Source organism: Chrysochloris asiatica, unplaced genomic scaffold (genome assembly GCF_000296735.1).
Source record: "Chrysochloris asiatica unplaced genomic scaffold, ChrAsi1.0 scaffold00018, whole genome shotgun sequence".
NCBI lineage: Eukaryota > Metazoa > Chordata > Mammalia > Afrosoricida > Chrysochloridae > Chrysochloris > Chrysochloris asiatica.
Window position 1 is genome coordinate 12063484 of NW_006408536.1, and position 9589 is coordinate 12073072.

Below are 9589 nucleotides of genomic sequence, written 5' to 3' on the forward strand. Positions count from 1 at the left end.
ACCCAAACCCACTGCCATTGAGTGGATTCCAACTCACAGCAACCCTGTATAGGGTTTCTGAGAGTCAGTCTTTAAGGGAGCAGACAGCCTCATCTTTCCCCTGCAGAGAAGCTGATGAATTTGAACTACCATCAGCATTCATCTTTTAGCATTCCCCAAATATTTTAATGAGCCAGCTGCAACTCACAGAGACCCCAGGAAAAACAGAATAGAAGGCTGCCCAGTCCTGTGTTTTTCTCACAATTGTTATGTGTGAGGCCATCGTTGCTGTCACTGTGTCAATCCATCTCACTGGGGGTCTTCCTCTACTCCACCAGATACAATGTCCTAGTCCAGGGACTGGCAGTCCTGATAACATGTCCGAAGAAACCATCCTGGTTTCTAAGGAGCCAATCTGGCTGTACTGAGGCTCTAAAACCACAAAACTCACTCCAACAACATAGCCGGTATGGTATGCACCTTTGATAAATATATGCATCAAACCCATACTTACACCAAATATTTGCTTTTGTGTTTAAAATGTGTATCACAAAGATAATGCTGAATTTGTTCAACACTAGAGAATCCAAAGTCCACTGAGAAAACAAGGTCCTCCTATCTCCCTCTCATAGCACCCACAGGAGCTGAGTGGAGGTGGCATGTGGTGAGGAGGGGACAATGTTTTGACCTGAAGCATAAGAGCATTTATTTAACAGGTGAAAGGGACCTCAGAGACCATGGTCTGATTGTTACCACCCTCCTAGCCAATAGAAATCATAATGACCCAGACACAAATTCAGCCTCGCTTCTCTTCTCCCTCCTCTCACCAAGTAGTCCAAGGGCCAAAGTCTCCCCTGCCACAGAACAGCAGTTTGGGATAACTAGCTGAACATACTTGGAGAGGCTTTGAACCAGTTTGGTTCATTCGGGTTCTGCTGCTTGCTGCGAATTTTGCATTTCCACTCTAGCTATATTGAATCTGAAGCTAAAAGTTACCAAGATCCCCAGGTGATCCTTGCAGATACTGTAAGAGCTATAAGGATCACCTATAAGGATCTTGTTAGTGTAGATTCAGATTCAGTATATCTGGAGTGGAAATGCAAAGTTCTCAGCTGGGGATCAAACCTGAATGAACTGGTTGGAAGCCCTGCTTTCTTTGAAGTACTTTAAATGTATCAATTCCTTTAATCCTCATAGCAAATCTCTGAGATAGATATTAATCAACTCATTTTACAGATGCAGAAACAGTGTAAGAGAAATTAAGTAATTTCCAAAGGGCTATATAATCGGGCAGTGTTTTGTTCTACTGTGCATAAAGTCGCTATGAGTCGGTACCGATTCGACGGCACCTAACAACAACATACAGCTAATAAAGGAGTACATGGGTTCATGTGCTGGACTGCACGGTAGTTTGAACTGCAAGGACGATGGTTCGAGCTCACCAGCTGCTCCTCAGAAATGCTATACAAGGTCGCTGTGAGTTGGAACCAACAACAATACAGCTATTGAGGAGCCCTGGCAGCATAGTGGTTACACGTTGGGCTGCTAACTGCGCCAGTCACTCCTCTGGAGAAAAATGAGACATTTTACTCCCGTAAAGATTTACAGCCTCAAAAACCCTATACAGTGTCACTGAGTCAGCACTGCCTCGACGGCAAACCACCACCATATAGCTAATAAGGAACCCTGGCAGCGTACTGGCTTACTTATTGGGCTACTAACAAGTTTTGCAGTTCAAATCCACCAGCCACTTTGTGGCAGAAAGACAGAAATCCTACACAGGATCACTGTGAGTTGGAATCGACTCAATGGCACGCAGCAACAGCAGTATACTGTTGTAGACTGCGGCTGTAAGCATAGGCAGGCTTTTTCCAGAGGCTCTTGACTCTACACTGTACTTCCTGAGGAGGCCAGTGTGTGAGACAGAGAGATGAAGCCAGAGTGCAAGCAAGCTGAAGACGGTACGTGTGCACCAGGGATGTCTCCCGGTGAGCACTGCAGTGGATGCAGAAACCTGGGTAACCACTTCTTTTAGCAGTTATAGAAACATGCTCAATTCTGTAACCAGAAAGAGCACGAAACCATTTGACAAAACACCTCCCTTTTCTGTTTTTCTACCAAACAATTTCAAATGAAGACATGAGGTGAAGCAAGAGCTAGGGTCCAAAAAGGAAAGTGACAGCTGCCGGCGGACTTGGGGCCTTGACCACAGATGCAAGGACAAGGAGAGAGAAGAGGTGCTCTCCTCACTCCCGCACCCACCTGCAGTATGCTTGGCTGCTGAGAGCTTCCTCTCCTAGACTCCCAAGACTACTCTGAGCCTCCATCGCATTAATAAACACTTTCCCCATCCGTCCTGCGCCCATGTGACTTCTGCACACTCCTAGGAATATGAGAGCTCCTGAAGAAAAGGAACCACAGCTGATCTCCAAATCCACTGCTTCTGGCCTAGCAGCTGGCGTATCCTCAGCGTTCTGGAAACGAATGGCCTGAACTACTCACCCAGCTGCAGGCAAATGAGTGCATGGCACAGAGGCCCTGTCCTAGTGTGTGTTCCCTCAGAAGCAGACCCGAGGAGGGTTCCAGTTGTGGTTGTTAAGGGCTGTCGAGTCTGTTCATGGTGGTGGTGAAGTGCCCCTGAGTCTGTTCCAACTTAGACTATGAATAGGGCAGGTTTGAACTGCTGACCTTGTGGTTAGCAGCTCAGTACTTACCCTACAGTGCCACACCAGGACTCTATTCCAACTCAAAGTGACCCTGCAAAGGGTTTCCAAGGCATGGCTAGTAGGTTTGAACTGCCAATCTTACAGTTAGCAGTCCAGTGCTTATCCCATAGTGCCACACCATGACTCCAGCAGGGAAGCAAGAGGGAAAAGGAAGGGAGTTTTATCACAGCAGCCATTATGGCAAGCCAGTGACTGGCGCTTTATCCCATCAGGGACCATCCGAAAGCCACAGGAAACACAATTCAGATTGTCCCACTAGAGGGAGGAGGGGGGGTGATGCATGTATTCATTCCCCAACTCCTATCAGTCATTGGCTACGGGCTGCTAAGGAGGGTGGGTTAATTCCCTGGGACTCAGGCCCCCTACGTGAATACTAAGGCAGGCTTTAGTGGAGGTGCCAGCCATGGGAAGTGGGAAAGGTGTGAAGTGATTCTCACACTTGAGCGTGCGTCACCAACACAGAATACTCAGAAGGCCTGGGGTAGGCCGTGAACACACATCACTTTCAAGTCCCCTGCTGCTGGTCTGTGGACCACACTTAATGAACCACTAGAATAGGGGATGCGGCAAGGATGTGGTAAGGTACCCCTGTATACCTGGGGAAAAGGCCCTAGGATTGGGCAGAGACAACACAAGGAGGTGAAGTATACTTCTACTTTGCCTCTGCAGAAAACACTTCCCTGTGCCTGGGAGCTGCAGGCCTGTGGAGTTGAGGCATTCAGCCAGAGTTAAGGCCACTCACTCCCTGCATCCTTCAGATGCTGCCTCAGTGTCCTGGTGTTTTTCTCTGGGTGCGGCCTGGCAAGCTTAGATCTCTGGGACAGAGTACAAATATTTCCAAAAGGATGCAGGTGTTAGTTCCTTAACTGAATCCAGCTGGGGAGTCATGCGTTCAAGCTGCTGCTCCGATCAGCTACAGCCTGGTTTCCAGCTGAAGCCCTATTCCAGTCACCAGGGCGACCGAAGGAAGGTAGGCATGCTGCATGGCTCTCCTACCAGACCTCGGAGTCATTGTGGAGTGACCTTGAGATCCTCCACATCTGCTCTGGAAGAGGCAAATGTTCTCCAAGTCACCTCCCCAGAGAAGTTTTCTATCTCCTTACACTCACTCAACAGCTATTGTTGTTAAGTGCCATCGAGTCATTTCCAATCCATAGCGACCCTGTATAGGGTTTCTGAGGAGTGGTTGGTGAGCTTGAATAGCCAACCTTGCAGTTCAAACCAACCTTGCAGTCCAGCACGTTAACCGGCAGCGCCACACCAGCCAACTCATAGCGACCCAGTATAGGGTGTCCAAGGCTATAAATCTTTGTTGTTGTTAAGTGCCGTGGAGTCGGTTCCGACTCACAGAGACCCTGTACAGGGTTTCCGAGGCTGTAAATCTTTACGAGAGCAGAAAGCCTCATCTTTCTCCTGCGGAACAGCTGGTAGTTTCCAACTGCTGACCTTGAGGTTCGCAGCCTAATTCGTAACCACTACACTACCAGAGCTCCTTTTATTATAACCAGGCAAATGTCAGGCTGTCTATCCTCTGCTGCTTCTTGACAAGAAGAGCACGTGCTTGCAGAGAGCATATAATCCCAAACAAAAAGTGCTGCTTATTTCCAAAGACTGAATTTCCAGCTGAAGCCTACAGCATCAGTTTCCTAGCCCCAAACCACTTGTGACCTCTTAAGAGAGGAGGTGGGGATAGGGAGGAGAGAGAAAAACAGAGGAAAGAAAACAAATTTAGCCTTCACAGGTGCAGAGCATTCTCATTTATCTCTGACAGGTACCACCCCCTCATGAGAGGGCCACAAAGCCACAACCACACATTCCCATTCTAAACTTGGGGTCTCGGCGACCTGATGTTAGCAAATACAGAAGCCAGCACTTCTGAAGAGGTGCATGGCTCACCTGCAGTCCAGAATGTCAAGGTTAGGAACAGAAAGCTCCCCCAAAAGTGGAGCATTTTCCCAGCTTTCCCAATGGGTTGCCAAGTGACTCAGCACTGGCCCAGTGTGGACATTATTATTGATGAGAAATCTTTCGCCTGGGTGATATACTGCATACAACACATGCCCAAAGAACAGTGCCAAGTCATACCAGGAAGAAAGAGTAGGCAAATCATTCACGTCCACTTCCAAAGCCGGCATATCCTTTCTTAATACAGGGGCAACTCAGCATCTCAGAAGGACAAAGAAAGACCTAAGATAGCCAGAGCTTTCCATCTAAGAGTCAAGGAATTGTTAAGCAGAGCATCTCCTTGCTTGTTGACTATTAAAAGGCAATCAAATTGAGGACAGCAGAGAAAAAGGGCAAAAACATTTTTTTTTTCAAAAACAACCCGAGGAGAAAAGCCGCATAAAAACCTTTAGCCCGTTCAATGTTGTCTTTGTAGTACTATGAGCTCCACCCAGAGGCCATTTCAAGAACTGCATGTTAATTTAATTTGGAGGAGAAAAAAAAAAACCAGACATGTTTCAGGGGTCCAGGGCAGGAGCAGCCTCAGAGAACTGTTGCAGATGCTTAAACAACATCTCTCTTGCCTTTCATTAAAGTGAGTGCTCTAAACTCAAATACAAGAGACACTTGGGGGACTTGTTGAGATCCAGTAGGGTAATTTGCCTTTGATATTTATACCTAGAGGAACTAACCGTGCTTCCTGGCAGGTTGGACTTGGCTCAAAGAAAGCAGTGTTCAAAGAGTACTTTTAGAAGAAAAGGTGTCAGCTCTCATTGAAATAAAATATAAGACTGGAGAGCAGCTCAGGGGGCAAACAGGAACATGTCTAATATTAGAAGGACAGAATAGTCCTCCTTCAAGGACTCAGGGGCCACTTGCCTTGAAGGCCCACTCAAGCACTCAAGTGTGCCCAATCCCTTATGCAACTCGGCAGGTCTCCCTGAAGTAATTGCAAGCACTGCTTGTCAAAGAACACACCACACTTCTCCGAACATTCCCCTGACATCTGTTCATAACATACACCCCCCTCACCACCCCTCCACACTGATGGCCCCATACTCATTCATACTCATCCTTCCCTTGGTTCACAGGGAGTTGGTCTGTGATAAAGACTTGCTAATATACTGAGTCCTGGTGTGGTGCTAAGTAAGGATAAGCACTCCACTTGCAAAGTTGACTTGAACCACAAAGTTGGTGGTTGAAACTCACCAGCCGCACCAGCCACTCCTCAGAAGTCCTATGCAGGGCACTATGAGTCAGAACTGACTTGACAGCATTTAACAATATTATGCTGAGAGGAGTCCTGTGTGGTGCTGTAGTATAAGCACTGGACTAAACACAAGATCAGCAGTTCAAACCCACCAGCCACTCCTCGGAAACCCCATGCAGGGTTGCTATGAGTTGGAAGCTCCTCCAAAGCACTGAACACCATCACCACAAATATACTGAAAGGAGCCCTGGGGTGCAGTGATTAAGCACTCTGCTGATAAAAATCAGTGGTTCAAATCCACCAGTCACTCTGCAGGAGAAAGAAGAAAACAACAAATCTTTATGGTGGCAATCTGCTTCCTTAGAGAGTGTTGTTGTTAGATTAGGGCCAAGTCCCTTCCGCCTCACATAGCGACCCTGCGTACAACAGAAGGAAACACTGCCCGATCCCATGCCATCATCACCATGGTTGTTATGTTTGAGGACTACACTGTGAGTTAGAATTTACTCCATGGGAACAGGGGGGATTGTTGGGGTTTTTTGATACACTAAACTCTCAACTGCCCCTGTCTGAGACACACTGTGTTCTAGACATCACAAGCTAGCTTGGAAAATCAGGAAGTCTTCAAAAAGACAAGCTGGTGCCGAAGTTCCATCTACCATCTGGAGAGTTTCCCATCACAGCCTGTGTACGACCGCCTTCATCAGCTGTGCCTTACGTGACTTAAGACAGTTTTGACAGACTTTCAAGGGGGGAAAAAAAATCAAGCCTTGTCTTTCTCCACTTCCTCCCCCACCCCTGCCCAAGTTCTTTCTTCCCTACAAACACTGAACAGCCTTTTCATGTCTATTGACAAAAATATATATGCCTGTTTATCCTTCTGGGGTGGAGGAAGGGTGTAGAAAAGCTCTAGAAAATATCCTTGCTAATTCTCTGCACGTTCCCATTTCAACAAAGCCAAGACTTCCCAGAATGTTGCCTTCTTTGTTTCTTGACCATACGGCACAAATATTTGTGCTCTGACAGAATCGAAAGCATGGCTCAAAGCAGTGTTCCCCGGGCTTGCCTAGTGATAAGAATCACGACAAAGACTGGTGAAAACTACAAATGCTCAGACTGCACCACTGAGTCACTAAAGCAGACCATTTTGGAGAGGGCTTCAGAAGCTCTGTAACGTCCAGGCTCCACAGATGATGATCATCAGGAAAGTTCAGAAACATCGCTCTCCAGAAGAGATGTTCCTAATTTCAGAGTTGTCCAGGAGAGTGGCATCCGCTAAGCAGGTAGCAGGTGTTCCCTATTCACGTGAGCTCTGGCTCCATCAGAATACTGGGAATTCAAGATGGGTCTCCTTTATTTGAAAACATCACGGCTGCTAAGGCTTTTCTCCTTTATTTCCTTATCTGATTGCAGTTGTTGTTGGTTCCAACTCATAGCAACCCTGTATAAGGTTTCTAAGGAGCGGTTGGTGGTCTTGAACCACTGGCCTTGTGGTTCAAACTGACCTTTCTGTCTAGTGCATATCCTACAGTGCCACACCAGGACTCCTTGTTGTTGCATAGAACCAGACATTTTTACAAGGCCCAACAAGTGTTCATTTCTATGAGGAAATATTTCCGTATTTCTACACAGTGGTCTACCAGTGGTCTGCAGTTTATAAGCATGCTATTTAGGTCATTTGTGCAAAGTGATGGGTTAGAAAGTAGATCTGCTTGGTTACAGGAAAGATTTGCCTTAGGACACCTGCACACATCATGCACAGAAGGACACATGGCCAACATGGGGTTTTCTTCTTCTGTACGTCTTGAGGGCTCTTCTGTCAGCTGCTCCCCATGGCTCCCCACTGCTCTGCATTCTGCCATAGCCAATGATGGCTTATGGCAAAATTTGCTGGGCAGCGAGCCATGTGGCTCTTAAAGACAGCAATTAGGAGAAAAGAAAAGGCTAAATTACAAGGTGTTTGAAAATGCTACTAGAAAAAAAGTCAGATTTTATTTCTTTTACCTCTTGGAGATGAAATCTGTGTATTCATCCAAAATCAGACAACTGACTCTAGAGTCCTTCACAGTGAGCAGCTTCATCAATAGAAAAATCTAGTGCTCTTCCAATCCCTGGCACACTGGGAGCAGCGGGCGACAGCTCGCACAAGGTCAAGTCCAAGAACCACACCACGTACAACCAACCCCAAAAAGGGCATTAAGAAACTCCTATCACAACTATATGAATCTCTTTAAGGGGGCAGACCTCAAGTTCCTGGGGGAAATGCACTGTGCCAAGAAGGGGCTGAAGAAGATTAAGGCTAATAACGCTAAGGTCATGGATACGATCAAGGCTTACTCTTGTAAAGAACCTAAGGAGATCCCCAAGGGGTGTCAACCGCAAGTTCAGCTGACTGGCCAACACTGCCCTTCCAAACTCAGGAAGAGTTCTCAGGCACACGTTGTTAATGGTCTGAGGCTCTACCAGCCAAAGGCCAAGGCCAAGGCTCAAAGTAAGGCTGGAACTCCAGCCAAGGCCTCAACTCAAGCTCTGGCTCCAGGTCAGGCTCCAAACGGTGTCCAGGCCCCCACAAAGATGGAGTAGAGTTCACTATCTGAGGACAAAGGAATTGGTGTGACCCCCTGAGCTGCTATCTGCATGGAGCTAATGTCCTCCCATGCTATTTGTACAAATAAACCTGAGTCAGGAACCAAAAAGCTACTGCACCATTTCAAGCATGGAAATTTGTTAAACCAAAGTTGTATATATGTATACTTTTTTTCATCAAAAGGAATCCTTACCTTTTCTTTGGCTTTCCTTTTGGTCCCTGCATCCATCCACTCATTTTCTTTCTCTAGCATGTCAATAAAAGCCCAGCGAACACCTTCAATCAATTCCTCCATCTACAAGAAGATACCCAAAGAAACAGGATCAAAGTCAAGAAACTTTGCATGAAAAATAGTTCAGTGCTAATCACAGTAGGAAAGAGATTAATTTCAGCTTGCCTCCACATTCCAGTGAAATTTCTTTTTACAGAAAAAGGTCCTTTTCTTCCCCCTATCATTAGAAGATGACTAACCATTTCTTTCCATGAGTAATTTGATGGCTCAGTTGTAAAATAACTATATGAGGAAAGGAATCCCCCCTATAGGTTATGACTAATAACTTATCTGTCTATAGCTATTAGTCTACCCTTATTGAGGTGGCAACTAATTTTAATAGCTTAATAGGGCTGGAGAGAGAGAAGCAAAGGCATGGGCTGTTATTTCAGAAATGAATTGCAGAAGAAAGTGAGTGAACAGTTGAGATGCTATAAACAGAAACAGGCAGGAAGAGGCAGCCTTCCAAGAGAAACAACTCCAACGTAAATCAGACCCCAAGGCAAGTCAGGACCCCAGTTCTTTCCAAATTGAGTGCAGAGGTTAAACCAGATGTTTGCTGTTCTCCATCATCTGCTCGCTGGCCTAGCCTCTCCCTCATAACTCAGAAAAGACTTAATTGTTTCAAATGAAAATGATTGGACTGCTACAGACTAGCTATCTCCTGAAAGACTTGATACAAAGTGGGTAAACAATGAGATTAGGTTGTCTTGGCTTTGCCTCCAATGTTTGTGGATCAGCAGAGAGGACAGGAGGAAAAGAGATGCTAACATTCAACCTCTGAAGCCCCCATGGAACAGACTGACTAGGCTCTGCCTGCTTAAGGGCACAAGGCCCCAAATGCCATTCTCCTGTAGAGATACTTCAGTTTT

The 9589-nt window shown here is 46.3% G+C and overlaps 1 protein-coding gene across 1 annotated transcript in view; it reads right to left on the minus strand.

Annotated features, from left to right (window-relative positions):
• Positions 1 to 9589, minus strand: part of PHEX (phosphate regulating endopeptidase homolog, X-linked) — a 253359-nt gene that overhangs the window by 124209 nt on the left and 119561 nt on the right. Inside the window, exon 12 of the mRNA XM_006835574.1 lies at positions 8640 to 8741. Within this exon, the coding sequence (XP_006835637.1) occupies positions 8640 to 8741 (102 nt within the window). The remainder of the gene's footprint in view (positions 1 to 8639; positions 8742 to 9589) is intronic.